Source organism: Gossypium raimondii, chromosome 5 (assembly GCF_025698545.1).
Source record: "Gossypium raimondii isolate GPD5lz chromosome 5, ASM2569854v1, whole genome shotgun sequence".
In the NCBI taxonomy this organism is placed as follows: Eukaryota; Viridiplantae; Streptophyta; class Magnoliopsida; order Malvales; family Malvaceae; genus Gossypium; species Gossypium raimondii.
Genome location: NC_068569.1, coordinates 28549387 through 28569279, shown reverse-complemented (window position 1 = coordinate 28569279; position 19893 = coordinate 28549387). Strand labels below are relative to the sequence as shown.

The 19893-nt window shown below is 33.1% G+C and overlaps 1 protein-coding gene across 4 annotated transcripts; it reads right to left on the bottom strand.

The window, feature by feature from the left end:
* Positions 1 to 15190: 15190 nt before the first annotated feature.
* LOC105771024 (uncharacterized) lies at positions 15191 to 18737 on the bottom strand. 4 transcript variants are annotated; one of them, XM_052630834.1, is made up of 7 exons: positions 18313 to 18737; positions 17640 to 17675; positions 17154 to 17309; positions 16699 to 16744; positions 16279 to 16366; positions 16014 to 16049; positions 15191 to 15448 (listed from the first exon to the last, which is right to left on the bottom strand). In XM_052630834.1, exons 1-5 carry the CDS (start codon positions 18619 to 18621, stop codon positions 16287 to 16289), a joined length of 627 nt encoding a protein of 208 aa, XP_052486794.1. In that variant the 5' UTR covers positions 18622 to 18737; the 3' UTR covers positions 15191 to 15448; positions 16014 to 16049; positions 16279 to 16286. The 4 variants fall into 4 exon arrangements, 3 of the variants coding, with proteins under 3 accessions (XP_052486794.1, XP_052486795.1, XP_052486796.1); XR_008195961.1 differs by having other exon boundaries at positions 15436 to 15448; positions 16667 to 16744; XM_052630835.1 differs by lacking the exon at positions 16699 to 16744.
* Between the last annotated feature and the right edge of the window lie 1156 nt (positions 18738 to 19893).

The following is a 19893-nucleotide window of genomic DNA, read 5'->3' as shown; positions in this document are numbered from 1 at the left end:
ATAGCCGCGAGTCTCTCACAGTTGATGAGGTTTATAATTCTTTAACCTCGTATGATAAGATAAAACATCTTATGGTTAAAACTGACTCTCAAGGAGAGGGTCTCATTGTTCGTGGAAGACAAGATCGGAATGCTAATGATGATCGTGGAAAGACACAGGAACAAAATCCTGGCGGTAAATCTAAGGGTAGATCGAAGTCTTCAAACAGAGGTAAAACTTGTAACTTCTGTAAGAAGAAAGGGAACATTAAATCTGAGTGCTATAAGCTACAAAACAAGATCAAAAGGGAGGCTGCGAATCAAAATGGAAAACAATCAGAAAATTCTGGTAAGACTGATATTGTAGAAGACTACAGCGATGGTGAACTTCTAGTTGCTTCTGTCAACAATTTTAAAGTGAGCAATGAGTGGATCCTTGATTCGGGCTGCACCTTCTACATGAGTCCCAATCAGGATTGGTTTACAACTTACGAAATAGTGTCTGAAGGTGTTGTTTTGATGGGAAATAATGCTTCATGTAGAATTAAAGGTGTTGGAACAATTAAAGTTAAGATGTTTGATGGACTTTTCAGAACACTTAGTGACGTACGACATGTTTCAGAATTGAAGAGAAATTTAATTTCGTTAAGTACTCTTGATTCAAAAGGGTACAAATACACAGTTGAAAGTGGGGTTTTGAAGATTTCCAAAGGTTCCCTCGTTGTGAGGTAAGGGTAGAGAAAGACTGCTAAGTTATATGTTTTGTAGGATTCTACTATTACTGGTGATGTAGCAGTCACATCCTCTTTCTTGTCAGATGATGATATTATTAAACTTTGGCATATGCGCCTAGGGCATATGAGTGAGAATGGCATGGCATAATTGAGCAAAAGAGGACTTCTTGATGGGCAGGGAATTTGCAAACTGAAGTTCTGTAAGCACTGCATTTTTGGGAAACAAAAAAGAGTTTGATTCACCAAAGGAATCCATAACACGAAAGGAACGTTGGAGTATATTCATTCTGATCTGTGGGGGCCATCTAGAGTGCCTTCGAGAGGTGGAGCTAATTATATGCTAACTTTTATTAATGATTTTTCCAGAAAAGTGTGGGCGTTTTTTCTGAAGTAGAAAAGTAATGTGTTTTCCGCATTTAAGTCTTGGAAAACCATGATTGAAAAATAGACGGGAAAATAAATAAAATATCTCCGCATAGACAATGGCTTAGAGTTCTGTTCTGATGAGTTTAATAAACTGTGCAAGTCAGAAGGAATAGTGAGACACTTGACAGTTCGTCATACTCCACAGCAAAACAGCATTGTAGAACAAATGAACAGAATGATCATGGAGAAGATTCGATGTATGTTGTCAAATGCCAGCTTACCAAAGTCATTTTGGGCCGAAACAGCCTCTACTGCATGTTTTTTTATCAACCAATCTCCATCCGTTGCCATTGAGAAAAAGACTCCACAAGAGGTATGGTCTGGTAATCCTGTTGACTATTTTGATTTAAAGATCTTTGGTTGTCCTGTGTATGCTCATGTTGATAATGGAAAATTAGAATCGAGATCCATTAAATGTGTTTTTCTTGGTTATAAAGCTAGTGTAAAAGGGTATAAGTTACGGTGTCCTGAAAATAGAAAAGTTGTGATTAACAGAGCTAGAAGAGAAATTAAACCTCCAAAGAAGTATACCGAGGTTGATCTAGTTGCTTATGCTTTAAATCTGGCTGAAGATATAGATACAAACTAAGAGCTATCTAATTATTCTGAGGCGGTTAGTTGTGAAGACTCAAAAAAGTGAATGTTTGCTATGCAAGAGGAGATGAAATCACTACAAAAAAAATAAAACATGGGATCTTGTGAAACTTTCTAAAGGTAAAATTGTTGTTCATTGTAAATGGGTGTTTAAGAAGAAAGAGGGGACTCCAAGAGTTGAAGAACTCAGATATAAAACAAGGCTTGTTGCAAAGGGTTACAGTCAAATTCCTCGAGTGGACTTCACAGATGTGTTCTTTCCAGTTGTGAAGCATAGTTCGATTCGAGCTTTGCTTGGTATTGTGGCCATGCATGGTTTGGAGCTTGAGTAGTTAGATATAAAAACTGCATTTTTGCATGGAGAACTTGAGAAGGATATTTACATGTAACAACCAGAGGGTTTTACAGTCTAAAAAAAAAAGACTATGTTTGCTTACTAAAAAAGTTCCTTTACGATTTGAAACAGTCGCCAAGACAGTGGTACAAGAGGTTTGATTCATTTATGACTTCTCATGATTTTAAAAGAAGTAGCTTTGACAATTGTGTATACTTTAAGAAAAACAGTGATGGTTCTTTTGTGTATCTACTACTTTATGTTGATAACATGTTGATAGCAGCGAAAGATAAATGAGAGATAAGAAAGGTCAAAGCCCAACTAAGTGAAGAATTTGATATGAAAGATTTAGGACCAGCAAAGAAGATACTTGGTATGGAGATTCTCAGAGATAGAAAAGCAAGTAAATTGTACTTAAATCAGAAGGGGTACATTGAGAAAGTTCTTTGCAGATTCAATATGCAGAATGCTAAGCCTGTTAGTACTCCTTTAGCAGCCTATTTCAGACTTTCATCGGCTTTGTCTCTACAATCAGATGATGAGATTGAGTACATGTCACATGTTCCATACTCTAGTGCAGTGGGATCTCTCATGTATGCCATGGTTTGTTCAAGTCCAGATTTATCATATGCAGTCAGTGTAGTTAGCAGATACATGGTGAATCCTGGTAAAGAACATTAGAAAGCAGTTTAGTGGGTTTTAAGATATTTACGAGGTACTACCGATGTTTGCTTATAGTTTAGAAGAACTAGAGATGGAGTCATTGGGTATGTTGATGCTGATTTTGCTGGAGACCTCGATAGAAGAAGATCTGTCACAGGTTATGTCTTTACAATCAGAGGTTGTGCAATCAGTTGGAAAGCCACTTTGCAAACTATAGTCGCTTTGACCACTGAAGCTGAGTACATGGCGATTATTGAGACTTGTAAAGAAGCTATTTGATTGAAGGGACTCTTTAGTGAACTCAATGAAGACCTTCAAATCAATACAGTATTTTGTGACAGTTAGAGTGCCATCTTCCTTACAAAAGATCAAATGTTTCATGAGAGAACAAAACACATTGATGTTCGGTATCATTTTGTTCGTGATATTATTGCTCATGACGATATTGTTGTGAGCAAAATTAGTACTCAAGAAAATCCTACAGGTATGATGACTAAGTCACTTCCTATGAGCATTGCTTAAACTTGGTTGGTGTTCATTGTTGAAGTTAAACCCTTACGGGGTTTTATGGAAGAGGTGGAGAACTTGTTCGTTGAAAGTTCGCGATGAAGAACTTGTTCATTAAGAATTTGTGTCAAGGTGGAGATTGTTAGAATTAAGTGACTCGAATCCTTATTTAAATCAAATACAGTGGTAAAATAAAATAAAAGTAAAATCCCTATAGAATTATTCTTCTTTTATTTAATTTTTAGAATAAGGTTTTTTAAACCTTATTAAACTCCATCTATTTGATATTGATTAGAATAAGGTATGTCAATCTTACTACACTCCTATTAGAATATGGTTTTACAAGCCTATAAATAGACATAGTCTACTTCTCTTATAATCATTTAAATTCGACATAGTGAAATTTTCTTCTCCTCTGCTTGTGGTTTTTTCCCGAAAGGGTTTCCACGTAAAATCTGTGTATTTTTTTTTGTGATATATTATCATTACCGACATTCTATTTTCACAGATTGGGTAAGGTCCTATTCCTGAATCATTGGGTGACATGCTAAGTTTGAAAGTGTTGGATATATCTAAAAACAACATCTCTGGAGTCATTCCCAAATCTTTGGAAAGACTTTCCTATCTCAAAATTTTTGACGTGTCTTTTAATAAACTAGGAGGTGAAATCCCAAATAGCGGGTGTTTTGTGAACTTCACTGCGAAATCATTCATGAACAATTATGCACTGTGTGGCTCACCTAGATTACAGGTCCAACCTTGCAAGAATAACATTCCTCGACAAAACAACAAGGCCCTTATGCATGCTTTGAAATATATTTTCCCAGTATTTGGTTCAATTATCATTGTTGTAGCTCTCATAATTGTCTACAAAAAATGGAAAAACAAGAGTAAGTTTGGCAATTGTTGAAGATCCGGTACCTATTAGAGATTAGAGAAGAATTTCTTATTATCAATTATCGAAAGCGACTAGTGGATTTGATGACAACAACTTACTTGGTTCAGGAAGTTTTGGCTCTGTATACAAAGAAATACTTGCAGAAGGGACAGAAGTCGCAGTCAAGGTTTTCAACTTGGATTTAGATGAAGCATTCAGAAGCTTTGACGTTGAGTGTGAAGTGATGGGCAAAATCCTACACCGCAATCTTGTCAAGGTCATTACTTGTTGTTCTCCTATTGATTTCAAAGCCTTAGTGCTTGAGTTCATGCCTAAAGGAAGTCTTGAGAAATGGTTATATTCTGACAATCATGCCTTGAATCTCCTACAAATAATCAACATAATGATTGATGTTGCATCAGCATTAGAATATCTCCATTTTGGATCTCTTTCCTGTAGTACATTGTGACTTGAAACCAAGTAACGTGTTGTTGGATAATGACATGGTTGCGCATGTGGGAGATTTTGGAATTGCTAAACTATTGGGAGAAGGAGATTCCATGAAGCAAACAATGACACTTGCTACTATTGGCTATATGGCACCAGGTGATGTCTTTATTCCAACTTGTATAGATATTACAATTTTAGCATTTCATTATTGATGCTCTAATAGCATAATACCATTTCAATGATTTACTTTTATGTTTGAAATACGGAATACGAATTAGCAGGAATTATTTCTGTGAAAAGTGATGTTTATAGTTATGGTATTCTATTAATGGTAACCTTTACAAGAAGAAAGCCTACAGACGAATATTTTTCAGGAGAAATGGATATGAAACGTTGGGTGAAAACATCATTATCCGGTGGAATAAATAGTGTAGTGGATCCCAGTATTGTGCAGGAAAAAGATGAATATATTGTTATTAAAACAATTATGGACTTGGCCTGAAGACAGAATAGATATGAAGAATGTTCTTTCAAGGCTCAAGAATATCAAAAAAAAATCTCGTCAACAACATTGACCAAGATTAATACTGTAAGAGATGCAACAATATCTATTTATAATGTAAACTTATTAATTTTAAATAAAGGACGTAAGAAAAAATAAAAAAAAGTATGAACATTTAATCTCAAACCTCCACCACTCATATCCATCTATTTATCCTAACAACTGCAAGCTCATATTAAAATAACGCATATAAAGACCATTTTGATAGGTGTATTTAAAGGATGCTTGACTTTTGAGTAATTCTTTGAAATACACTAAACTACCAACCCAAGGTACTTCCTTCACTTTTTAACTATAGTTTTTCCTCATGGATAATACTTCACGTATATATTTCCTATAATGGGTCACGCATTATTGTTTTTATATCTTTAATTTAGTTTCAACACTACAACTTGCATTTATACGGTGTATGAAAACTCAAAATCATCATTGATTTGATCAGATCTTTGTGTGGTTGATGCTATTACTCATCACTATTGTTTTTAAATTTTGAGTAGAGAGATCACTAATGTGCGGTTTTGTCATGTTCCAGAGAGTAGAACTATTGGGCAAATGGATCGAAGTATTGATAAGGAATCAATGTTGAAAGCATGATGGTAGCTATCTCTATCTTTACATTACATGTATTTGTTGTTTAATTGTGATGATTTGCACTGTGTAACGACGTTGTCGTGAACATTGCTGCTTTACTGGTTTAATCGCTACAATAATGTCTGCTGGCGTATTTTATTGCTTTGCTGGTTTGGTTGCTCTCCCAAATCTCCCATCTCAGCATCACCATTAGTACCATAGCCAACCGCCCGAACCACCATTATATCTAAACCATCAAAAAGAATACAAGGGAATTAGAGGAGAGAAACACGACATTAGAATATTAAAAAAAAAGGGAGACCAAACCCAACGGTGTGGGTCATTGACCAGACCAGCATACCTAACCGACCCAAATCAGCATTTTCCAGTATTTTGGGCAATTCCAACCAAGCCCCTGTGGTAAAATTTCATTTCTAGTCCTTTTTCTTTTTAAGTTATTAAGTCTTCATTTCTATTTTAATATTGTTAGATAATATGTTTTACTCGTTGTATTGTATTAATTTTCTTTGATAGCATTCATTATTTGAATATAATAACTTTTCATAATTTGTCTCTTGCACACGTTTATAAGCTCTTACGGAGCTTGAATATGAAATGCTAATAATTATTGAGAAAAAATTTACACCCGAAACAGATACCAGGAGATACAGATTAATACATCTATAGTTTATCCTCATACATGAATGTCTATGGTGCATGCAGGGACAGATCCATAATTTTATTTTAAGGGACCAAATTTTAATTTTGAAGATCCTTTTTAAACGTAAAATAATATCAATTTTTTCGGATACTTTTTTCTTATCAAACAAATCAATTTAATGTTTTTAAAACGCATACGAATGATTTAATTGTAAAAAATTAAAAGAAAAAAATCACACAATATAAAATTAAATATTTCTTTTAATATGCAAAAAAGAATAACTAATACTATACTAAAATTTTCATAAATATCATTATAATTCCAAAAATTAAATTAAAAAAATTTGGTCTTAATTCTATTTCTTAATACTAGGCATCCTAAATTACACCCTCCGCTTTTTCATAAGATCGAACTCATTAATAATAAAATCTGTTAAAAATTCTCGAGTTATCTCTTTTTCGATGTATGCCACCAAATAAGTTGAAAGAAAATCATTCTCCATTCTATTGAAAAACCTTGTCTTCATAATTTTCATGGCTGAAAATGCTTGTTCGGTTGTTGCAGTAGACACGAGAAGAATTAGCACAAGACGAATAATTCTATCAAGAGGAGGGTAAATACTTGACTTATTTGTCTTAGTTAGCACTTGACACAACTTGACAACTGTAGAAGCTAGGGGAGAATTTAGGGGGGCTGGCAGGGGCCCCGGCCCCCCTAAAATGGAAAATTTTCTATTTGGCCCTTTAAAATTTTTAAAATTTTAAATTAGTAAGGTAAAATTGCACTTTGTCCCCCTAAAATGATAAAATATTGATTTAATCTTTTAAAAAATACAATTTAATTTCAGCTCCCTTAAAAAATTTTCTAGCTTCTCCATTGGTAGAAGCTTTCTGCAACTCTGTGCTTTGATGAGCATCAAGTTGAAAATGCTCCAATTGAGTCTTCATGTGTAGCTTTTCCTGCTCCATAAAATTGTCTGGATAAATATCATTCATAAGCTTGCAGATATCTTTCACCTAAAAAGCTTTGTAATTATGACGTGGATCCAAAGTGAAGTCAAGAATAAGTAACTACACTACCTCATCAGTAAAGTGATAATTCATTTCTGTTAGCAATGAATCAATACCAGCAACGAATATATCAAACCGATAGTGATGCTCAATTATAAGGTTATCTCTTTGGATGCGAGACCAACCTCAACTAGCTTTGTATGAAGCACTTAAATTGAGGACTTTTATCACATGATCTTTACAGAATAGTTTCATTTTCTCAAACAAAAGATCCCACCCATGTTCTTTAAATTTCTAGAGAAGCATTTTAGTTGATGATACCAGCTACATCACGTTTATTATATCTTGCGATTTATATTGCAATGCTTGACAGAGATCATCAGTGATTCCGAACATCTTAATCATGAAATGCAAGATGAAAAGAAATTCAACAGATGTAATTGCATCATATATTCCATCAGCTTCACTTATTTGAGTAAGGTTGCCGGACTTGATGATATTTTGTAATACAACACAGACGGAATCGAACATCATCATCAAGCCATTGAGAGAAGCTAAATGAGATTCCTATCGGGTATCGCCTGGACGTTGGAAAGTACCTTATGGCTTAAGGGGGCGAATGTTATACAATGTAGAACATAATCTAAAATGCATGATAATTTATATATAAAATTAAAAAATCTGAAAATTCCAAAAGGGTGGTCGCCTTATACTTCTATCTATAGAGCCAAGCTTTCATCAAAAAATTTTAAACTTTTGAGAGTTTTTTCCATTAGAAAAACTAGAGAGCTTAAAGTCAAAGTTTTATTTTATCTATATAAATTTAGAAAAATAAAAATATTAGATGAACTAGTTAAATCGAAAATCGGTTAGTCCATCCAATACCATAAAAACATAATAGGATTGAATCAATATAAAACTTGTCAAATCAATAAAAAATCAGTCAAATTGAGGAAAAATTGATTGAAAATAATTTGAGTAGAATTTAAATTTGTTTAAATATTAATTTTATATAATTTATAAAATGAATATTTATGTTTCTCCTAATATTTATTTATATTTATTAATTATTTCTAATTTTGATATATTTATTACAAGTTTTTATGAACATTTCAAAATTTTTAAAAAATAATAATTTTGTAATGGTTTATTCCAACATGGATAGTCTGTTTAGTTTGACAATCGACTCAATTCTTAAAACATGATATGGACATTTTTTCTATACATGTTTGGGAAGAACATTCCTCCAATCATCTAAAGTATCGGAGCTCTTGATTCGTCAACGCAACAGGGGCAAGATGCGGTGGGATCAGTTCGATAAGATTCTTCAACCATCTGCATTTTAATTGGCACCCATTTAATTTATTTGGCCTCTCCTTTTAATGGCACGACACTCGACAATCACCCGCACAGCTCTTTTGCGTCGATGCCACTAAGTACAATCACCACCTCTCTATCTAACGAAAGGCTGATTATTCTTAAAAAATGATGATCGCTTTCTCACAAGACAAATAGAATGGAAAAGCTTCCAACCTTCATCTTCCGACCAAGGGGGCAACCAATTCATGAGTGGACAATAAACTACTCCATCTTACAAGCCATGTAAAAACCGACATATGTGATTATAATCTTGTTAGGGCAGTTGGGCTTGGCTCGGTCGTGATCTTAGTGAGCTATATTGTTTAACTATACCTAACATATTAAAAATCATTAGTATTTTTATATTATATTATTAATAGTAATATATTAATTTTTCTTTTCTTAAGATAGAAAATATATTATTTTTAAAGAAAATTAGCATTACACTAGAAGATTCCAACAAAGCAATTAATCTAATTTCTAATATTAAAAGCAATTTAGTATTTATATTTTATTATGGCATGATGTATTAAATTTAAAAATTAAGAGTGATAAATCATTAATAATTTTATTTCATTGAAAATGAAAATTTTCAACAAAATGAATAATATAAATAGGTAGTAAGTATCATTTATTGTAGAAAATATTAAGTTAATTTTATTGTATCAAAAAATAAAAAATTATCAAAATAATAATTAGATACTTATAATCAAACCGTGTTTAACACATATATAACATGTATTACCAAGATGGATGAATAAAAGGGCAAATGGTAATCATCAAATTTTTTAGTGTGATTTTAATATTTATATTATATGACATTAGAACTTGGCTCAATTTCTCAAATCCTTATTCCTTCTAGTCATTATTGAATTATTGAAGCTTTCAAATTTTTTCTTAATTATAATTCTTGAGGAAGATAATTTTTCGCCAATAATTAAGGAAAATAATTTGATGGCACACTTTTGAGACTTAACATAGAAATAAACAATTTCTTCAATAGTCTCTGACTATGGCCCTCTCTTTCGCAAGATAACATTCGAGAGCTTTGTTCTCCTATCACTACTCATGAGTTCAAGTGGTGTTTCAAACCATTTAAAAGTTTCTGTCCCTGATGGTTTTCATCCAATATTCCTTTAAAAATATAGGGATATTGTCCACCACAAATTTTGTGCTTTGATCATGGAAATTTTCAATTCATACAACATGTTCAAAGACTTTTAATGATACTCTTATCACTCTTATCCCATAATGCCTAGGGGCCGGTCTCCTCCATCACTTCTGATAATATTGTAATTATCCAAGAAACAATTCACTCTATGAGACTTAAAAAGGGAAAACTAGGACTCATGGCTCTTAAACTTGACCTTGAGAAAACCTTTTGACCATTTAGTGAGACTTCATTAGAAAGTGTTTTACTTCCTTCAATTTCCTAGTGCCATGGATTAATCTTATCATGAGTTGTATCTTTTCTTATACTCTGTCCATTATTGTCAATGGAGAAAAATTAAACAGTTTCACTCCTATCAAAGGAATTCATCAAGGAGATCCATTATCTCTCTATATCTTTATCCTTTGTATGGAATATCTCGATCATTTTATTCATCATGCCTGCTCTCAAAAGAAATCGTTTCCCCTCAAAAGCTCTCGAGCCAGTTTAGATCTCTCTCATGTGTTCTTTGCAGGCGATACTATAATCTTTGCTCGAGAAAACAGGGAATACTATTTGGGAAATCCTAAATTCCTTCTGTGGAGAATCTGGATAGAAAATCAATCTTCAAAATTAAAAAAAATTATTTCTCACCAAATACTTCTAGCTCCAAAAGATCTTGGATCACAAACCTAGTAAGCTTTTAGGAAACCTATGACCTTGGTCGCTATCTTGGTTATCCAATCCATCATAAAAGAGCCAGCAAAGAGGATTATGTTTTCATTGTAAAAAACATTCGTTCAAAACTTTCTAGATGGAAAGTGAATCTCCTTTCCTTTGCTGGGAGACTTGTTCTTATAAAATCTACTACGACATCTATCCCTTTCTATTTCATGCAATGTCGAAAACTCCCTTCTAGCATATGTAATTCCATTGATTGCATTAATCATAATTCTTTTGGGGAGGGACAAAATCTCACACTCGCATTCATCTAGCAAACTGAGCAACTATCTCAAAATTGAAATGAGATGGGGGACTTGTAATTTTCCAGATGAAAGCTCAAAACCAAGTTCATCTCGCAAAACTTTATTGGTGACTTATTCATTCCAACTCTAAATTATGGACTCAAATCCTTTATACGAAGTACCTCTAAAACGACAACTCCAAAGTTAAATCCTCGGTTACTTGGAAAGCTCTAAAGAGTGTGCAGCATATTATTGATAAAGTTTTTGTCACACTTGGTTTTCTTAAAAGTCCTGAAAATTTATAGCGAACTGGAAGTTTCTTGAAAAATATAGTAAGTTGGCGGGCTCTACTGGAATACTTGGAAAATTTTGGTGGTTAATTGGTAATTAGTTGGGAACCAATTCTGGTTTGGTTATGCTGGAATCAGTTGGTTCCTTAGTGGGAGACAATATGATTAGGGATGATTGGTTATTTGAGATTGTAGAGACCGTGCAATCTAGGTATATATATTTATGTTAGAATGAATTATTCTCAATTTAGTTATGATCTTCTTCTCATATTCATCGTCTTTTTCGGTTGCTTCGAAGAAGAGAAAGTTAAGGAAAGCTCTACATGGGGTGGTAAATGTAAGACTCGAGTTTGGAAAGTAAAAAATCCAGTAAGTTGGTAAGCTCCTAAGCCTTTTTGTACTTGTGGATTAAAGGAAGAGAAAGTAAGTATTCTTGAAAAGTTTCTGTTTATGGGTTCTAGGTTTTTAAGGTTTGAATACCTTTGATTTAACCGATATGTGGTTTTCATGCTTAGCAGCCAGGAAGAAGGAGGCTCTGGCGTTTGGGAAGCTAAGCTGATGAGGATGAAGAATTTAATGTGAGTTTTTGTACTCTAATTTTGGGTGATGGATGATATTGTGTTGTTTGAATGATCTATATTTGTGTCTGTTCTGAGTTGTCTAAATCTATTGTTGTGTATTAAAATGGTGAATAAGCATGCTGAGTATACATAGCACTATGTAGTATGTACATTGGATGTCAAATGATTATGAAAATGGTCAATGACGTACTGTATGATATAGTAATAAGTATAATGACTTGAGTGATATGCATGTTTATTGTATGCAGAGTACGGAGGAAGTTACATTGACAAGGTAGTTGAAAATGGTAATCGGTGTAATGGAGGAATGGGCAGGTTGTTACCGGATACAAGGGAGTTGGGTGGCATCATAGAACAAATATCCAGTGGTCCTCCGGGGCGACACTGTGACGACGATTATCTACTGGCCCTTCGGGGTGACACCATAATGATGATTATCTACTAATCTTTCAGAGAGACACCATGTAAATGATATATAGGTCCTTCGGGGCGACACCGTGTAAATGGTATGCAAGTCCTTCGGGGCGACACCTCGAAAGGGGTTTTTGATTCTTTAAAATCAAAAGTCCATGGTTAGCCATGACACGATCTAGAGGTGGATAGGTACATCTCATGGTGAAATGGGGTCCGTCAGGAAGTAAATAGGAAAGTCTATTAGGGCATAAAAAGGAAAATCACAGTATGACTTGCATAGGAACAATCTATCGGGATAATCGTGGCACGTCTAGGAACGCGGGCTAGTGTGTTATTAAGAAGATCCGCTAAAATACGAAGGTAAGATGAACAAGTAGAAGCGTATTAATCGCAACATAAGTGGGAGGAAAGGGTATTTCCTTCTCAGTGTCCAATATGAGTCCGCTAGAGTTATCGGGTAAACTAATATGGACTATAATAAATCGAGATGGTTATACAGATTGAAATGCTAAGAACTTGTGGGTAAAGAGGTCGCTAGAAATAAAAGGGAATTCCGCCAAAGTATGTTGGTGGGCGGTATTTCGGGAAACAACAGAAGGCACGGATGTCCGTCAAGACCCTATATCGTGGGGAAGCCATTTTAGACTATCAAGTATGGAAGTCTGCCCAGGGAAATCTAAGAAGGAGGTAGTCTGCCGAGAACCATCTACTATTGGTAGTATCACAGTAGAATGCTTTGTCATAGAAAAGTCCCACGGGACTACCTGGTAAGTACAGGTCCACAATGTTGGAGGTGATTATTCTTCAGCCAAATCATTTTATTCAAAGTCACGGACAAGGGTGTTATTAAATGGATCTTTAAAGAAGGAAACTATGTACAAGCCAAGTTCCAAGAAGAAAATTTTCGGGCCCGTAAAGTTCGCGATATAGTTATTGTCGATAAGTCAAACCTGGGAAGGTAACCTGAACTTTTGAAATGAAGCTAAACAAATTTAAGTCTTCAAAAAGGGTCAATAGCATGACAGGAAGGAAGACTGAATTTGTCTGAATGCCCGAAATTTATTCTTAAAGAAGACTGCATATGTGTTTTCTGCATTGTTTAAACTACGAGGTCCCCTATGATATATAATGAGTTATATTGTGTGCATTTACTATTAAATTCTTAACTTTAAAGCCATCCGAGTAAATTATATTAGAAGATTCTCACTAATTTCTCTAAACTTACACGTGTTTTATCTTGAATGTAAGGCTAAGGGGTAACGCAAGACTTGTGTGGAGGGACCAAGCCAAATACCACCAAGCTCTCGTGGATGGCTAGTGAGTCATATCATGCATATAGAAGGTCATCCTTAGAGGCTACACCTCGGGGTTTAATTAATTGAATGTCTAACAAGTTGCAAATTTCAAGTCACAGTAAGTATGTTCATATATATATAACTACGTACATGACAAATTAAGGCAGATTGATTGTAATAGCTTAGAATTTGTAGAATCTTTAATTGTAGCTAAGTTTTGGAAACCCATTGATAAATTAAAAGGTTAAGGAAAATATGATGTCAAGAATGAAGAAATCATTGCGATATTTAAGTAGTAAATAATTTAAGTTAAAATTCCTGTTAAGTTACTCGAGTCAATTGTGGCATTGGATACTCGGACTAGACGATTGGATCAAGTATAGTGTGTTACAGGTATCTAGTGGATCATTGAAGATAATTGTCGAGTTTTTTTTTTTGGCATGATGATTATATAAAATTGGGTTCTATCCGCTTTCTTGTTCATGGCCCCTTTATGCCACGTGAAGAGAACTTCTTAGTCAAAGATTTCCAATCCAGTCCGTGTTCTTTGTTGTTTGAAATCCCTAATTTCTTTTGGTACAATATTCTTGCACATTCATTATCCATCTTTTCTGATGGTCTTTATACCTCGTGTTAGAACGCCTCCTCGAATGTTTTTTTTTTCTTTCTAATCGACTTATCATATTGCTTCAAACCTTATAAACCCTCCCTAACCTGTTTCAGGGGATTGGATGTGGATTTGAAAACTTAAACTTCCTTCGAAGCTTTCTTTCTTCATCTGGGCAGTTGCTCATTTTTTTCTTCCTCCTAAAGGTATAAACATTACCATTAACTGTCCCTTTTGCAACAATCACCCTGAAACTATTGAACACCTTCTTAAACATTGTTCTTTCACCTCTCATATTTGAAGCCTCTTCCCTTTCCCCCTTAAGTGGCGAGCCTTGCTTTACTTCCTTTTCTAGTTTGGTTTAAAAAGAATTTGACTTTGAAATCGATCTTCCCCAACCACTACATCCATTGGCCTACTTTATTCACCTTCTTCCTCCATAGCATTTGGATTGCTAGAAATGCAATCATCTTTGACATTCCTATTGAATGGAGATGATATCAAATACAAAGTATTTCTTTTGCTATGGAATATTTTTCTCTTTCTCATGGATCTAAATTTAAAGGCTATCCTTCCTCTCTTCAAATAATGTGGACTACCCCCTAATTGTGATGGCTCCTCCATGAGTAATCCAGGTCTTACAGGTTTAAGAGCTATTATATGAGATCATAACACTACACCAAAACAGGCTTTTAGCGGCGCTTTTTTAGGCCTTTAGCGGCGTTTTTTAGCGCCGCTAAAAGTATTTGCGGCGCTTTGAGAAGCATCGCCAAAAACGCCGCTAATGACAGCGTCGCTTTTCCCACAAACGCTGCTAAAGACCATGACCTTTAGCGGCGCTTTTCCAACAAACGCCGCTAAAGACCATGACCTTTAGCGACGCTTTTCCCACAAACGTCGCTAAAGACCATGACCTTTAGCGACGCTTTTCCCACAAACGCCGCTAAAGACCAAGACCTTTAGCGGCACTTTTTACACAAACGCCGCTAAAAATATATCTTCTAATTTTTTTTTTCAAATAATATTTATTTCAATGATAAATATTATATTATGTTTTAAGGATAAATAAAAAATATTATTTAAATTAAATTTTCTACGAAAATTTTAACTTTAAAACTAAATATAAATATAAAAATTAATGAATTTAAATTTAGAATTTAAAATAATAAATTAATAACACAATTAAAATCCAAAAGTTAGACCACTTAAGTAAAAATACAAATTTAGAATCAAAACTAAAATAAATAATACATATGCAATGTAATAAAATATACAATGCATTTTCTTAATCAAGTAAATCTTGGTAATAAAAGATATACTTAATCAAAGAAATCTTGTAATGAACTCAAAGCAATGACCCTTAGAGAAAAACGTTTGAGCATGGCTTCGAATTTGAACAGCAAATTTGGCTCCTACATGCTCTGCATGAAAATAAGAGTAACTTAATCTGTTCAAACCATAATGAACATGGCAAAGGTAAGTAAATCAGTTCAACTTTTTAAGATTGTTTTATAATGTTATAGTAAATTAGGTGTCTTATAATGTTATAATAAATTATTAAAAAATACATCTAAAAAATATATCTCAACTTTTTAAGATTGTTTGTGGAATAAAAAATGTACACTACTGATATATCTACTCACTTAAGTCAATATAGGTGGAAAGTATTCATCAATATAAATTTAAAATATTAGAACATATCATGCTTAAATTCCAATTAAACCCTTAAGCCTATATTCTTAAATTCCAATTACCATCAACAATTGCAGAATCTCCTAATTAGCTTCTTTGTAGAATATTTGAACATGATATTCCATAGTCAGAATACATACATCAACAGCTTAAATCAAAGTATTAGAACATATCATGCTTAAAGATACTAATTAGATTTATCTAAAATCAAGCCCGATTTAACTAGTACTAAGTAAACCTATTTCAAGTTTTTTTTTCTGGGCAACCCAATTTTTGGAAAAATTTAGAACAAACCTCAGGTAAGCATAAGTGAACGTTATGGGATCCTTTCTGCCATGCAGAAAACATAAAACATTAGTTCAGAGAAGATATATACAATTAAAAATACAATAAATAATAAAACAGAAGAGTAATTTTACTATTGAAGTGTGATGAACTTGAAACTCAAAGCATACAGCACAAATGGTGATGCAAGAAACTCCTAATCAGAGTGTTTTACAAATGGTTTCACTTTTAGAACTTGTTAACACTTTGAGAAATATATAGGTGTTTGATTTACCCAACAGCTCAGCCCATGATGTATTTTTTTTGCAACCAACGAGTACTAGATGTGTACAACATTCTGTCATCGTAAAGATTAGCGTCTCCTGATGAATATGTCCAGTCAAAAGATTAAAAAGGTTAGCATACTCAAGTAGTAGTTGTACATATGAAGATATTTAAAGAATGATCAACCACACACACACACACATGAAAAAACGAGAACTTGGAATGTATTTAAGACCATTCCACAAGTAAACAAACAAAACTATTTGGAAGTGTCCACTCTCCACTTCATTGGTGGGGAAAGAGATTTTAATAGTCAGAAAAATATTTTCATGATTGATATTAAAAAGTTTAAAGTTCGTTGAAAACAAACAAACAAACCACAACTTGTATTTGCTCACATTCAACTAGCTTGATATCAAGGATATGCTACCTTTAGTGAGTATATCAGCTTCTTTGATATCTCGCTGCTCATGAACCTGACAAAGCATAACCAAACATGCAATGTACTAAATCCAGCATACAGAATAACCAGGCGGGGACCCGTTAGTTCAAATAATTTACAGCCATAACACCTATATAAATTTCAGAAAGAAAATGTTCAACCACTAGTACACAGCTCATGAACAAGACTGTTAGAGTTGACCATGGTGTTAACCTTATCAAAACTATTTGTTTCTACTTTCTAGAGATTTTCTACATCAGAACATGAGAACCTTCTGTCACTTGTCGTTGAAGCAGTTCAACATTTGGCAAATTTAAATTTATATGACTATCACAAATATATCTCCCTGCATTTCGCAAATTTAAATTTATATGACTATCACAAATCAAAGCTCAAAATTTTTAAATACTTAATTTTAAATACGTGTAAAAAAATTGGCTCACTCGTTTGAAATCGGGTTCCATACTCCCAGATAGCACAACCACCATCGGCGACTCGCTCCCAATAATGCAAATCAATCCTTTCCATATTATCAGTGCCGATGAAATAACCATTCCATTAGAATATTTCTCTCTGCAATAAAGAATATCGACGGAAACCTAGTTGTGCCATTAAACAGACATATAATTAGATTTTTACAGTTTTGTTTTTAGTGAGGGATAATACAAAAAGATTATGTAAAATATTTCTCTCTGCAATAAGCCATTCTCTAAGGGATTGGGGGAAACACCATACTAAGCTTAGGGCTCCGTATATAGAACAAGAATTTAACTAAGGGATTGAGTGAAACACTAGGCTACACTCAGGGTTCCGGACATAGAAAGAATAGAAATAAGAAGTTAGATTTCCCCCCTCCATTCAATCTGAAGATAAATCTAACAAGCTGCCTATCAAAATGATCATTTTGATACGTCTAATGCCTTGGTCACCTTCAGAATTTCAGCTTCATTCAACATTCCATCTGCCTTTAAAACAAACAAGATCAATTATCAGTGACCTATTAATGAATAGTTTCAAGGGAAGAAATTCACAGACAAATATACATATTAACCATATATACAATTTCAAGCAATACTAGTCAAATAGAACCGATTTTTTGCTTGATTTCAAGAATTCAAACTCTGTGGAATACGTAACACAAAGATGCATCCCTAGAGACTAGTCTTTTCAGGGTTAGTGGCTGCCTTTCACGACAATGTTGTCTCTAAATTTCGAACTAGAGTTCGGGTGCAATGTGAATTAGCAGTGGAGATTCTTTTAAGTGTTATAAAACATTATACATATTTCCAGAATTAAGTAACAAATATAAACTCAGAAATAAGTTTAAGACCCAGCATCATCCATTTGAAAAACATAACAATTCACCATTACTTAATAAAAAAACTAACAAAGCAATTTGAACTTTTACATAATTAAGTAGCAAAATAGAAGTTAAATCCCAAACTTATATCATCACTCAACCAAAACAATATTTCACTGCATCAAAAGAGGTACTTTGATAGTTCACTAATAAAAGAAGCCAGCTCTGAACAATGGTTCAATTTTCCTTTTGCCAGACCAAAATAACATAAACATTATAATAATTGAAAAAAAGGAACATACCTGGAAGTACATTCTGAGAGTGTCTGAAGGAGAAACAGGAACAGAAACAGACTCTTGTTCGGCGACAGTTGTTTCTTCTCGTTCTTGTTCAACAACAGCTATTTCTTCTTCTTCTGCAGACTTGAGTTTCCAAGTACCGTAAAGAGTTTTGCTGTTTTTGAAGGATAAGGTTAAGTTGTTGGAAGAAAAGGTGGAAACTTTGGTCTGAAAATGGATAGAATTTGGATAAAAGAAGAGGTTTTTGGGAGATTTAAAATGGGTTTTGGAGATTAAATGCAAAGGAGTTGAAAATGCTGAAATTGTTGCCATTTGGTCTTCAAAATTTGTGCTTTTGGATGAGAGAACTAAGAAAAAATTTGGGGGGAAATTTGGGGTTTTTCGTTTTTGGGTTTTAGGGGGGAAATTTGGGAAAAAATCAGCGTGAATTTTTTTAAGAAAAATGAATTTTGTGGCGTTTTTATAAAAAACTCTACTAAAAATAAAATAAAATTTCTACCGTGAAACTTCACTTCAATGCGTATTTGCGGCGTTTTTCATAAAAACGCCGCTATTGTTTACCTTTTGCGGCGTTTTTCTCATAAACACCGCTAATGATTGACTTTTTTTATAATTTTATATTTAATTATTATATAATTCATATCAAATTTAAATAAATAAATTTTGAAAATTTAAGTAATATTTAAAAGAATTAGATAAATTTTAAAATTTTATGTAAGAAAACAAAAACAAAAAATTTTAAAATATGAAAAAAAACTTTAAAAAACTATATTAATGATAATTTTAATAAATTAAAATTCATATTATCTCTTTTATTGTCAATCTATTACATTAATTTGTTACGTTAATTTATTTATTTATCAATTTTTTAAAATCTTATATTTAAATATATCAAATGATTTAAACCATTAAATCTAAATTTAGATTAAATATTTTAAATATAAAACATTAATTAATTGTATAAAATTTTATCATTTAACAAATCTAAAGTAAACCTTAAATCCTAAACCATTTAATATGTATAAAATTGATCTATTATCTCTTATATAATTTAAACTATAATCATAATTTTAATATATTAAAATTAAAATTATCTCTTTTACAATTATATAAGAAATTATTTAATATATAAATTAAAAACACCAATTAATCTAAACCCTTAACCCTATCTCCTAAACCCTGAATCATAAAACATAAACCCTAAACCCCTAACCCCTCTTTTACAATTATATAAAAACTTAATTAATATATGAATTAAAAAAAATACTAATTAATCTAAACCTTAACCTGACCTCAAATCTTTAAACCCTAAATCACTAACTCTTAACCTCTAACATCTAACCCCTAACTCCTAATCCCTAACTACTAACCCCTAAATATTATTTAATATATAAAATAAAAAACACTAATTAATCTAGACCCTAAACCCTAACCCAAATCCCGAACCCCTACACCTTATTCAATATAAATTAGAACACACTAATTAATTTAATCCCTAAATCCTAACCTGACACTGAATTCATAAACCTTAAAACACTAACTCTTAATCTCTAACCCCTAACCCCTAAATTACAACCCTTAAAC

Bases quoted from the DNA above. Each gene is read 5' to 3' on its own strand.
- LOC105771024 (XM_052630834.1), bottom strand. From the start codon at position 18,621: ATGGCAACAATTTCAGCATTTTCAACTCCTTTGCATTTAATCTCCAAA. The intron at 16,745-17,153 runs GTGAGCCAATTT...ATGCTTTGTCAG, and splicing joins TGGAACCCGATTTCAAACGA to GTTCATGAGCAGCGAGATAT. The intron at 16,367-16,698 runs GTAGCATATCCT...CATATTCATCAG, and splicing joins AGCTGATATACTCACTAAAG to GAGACGCTAATCTTTACGAT.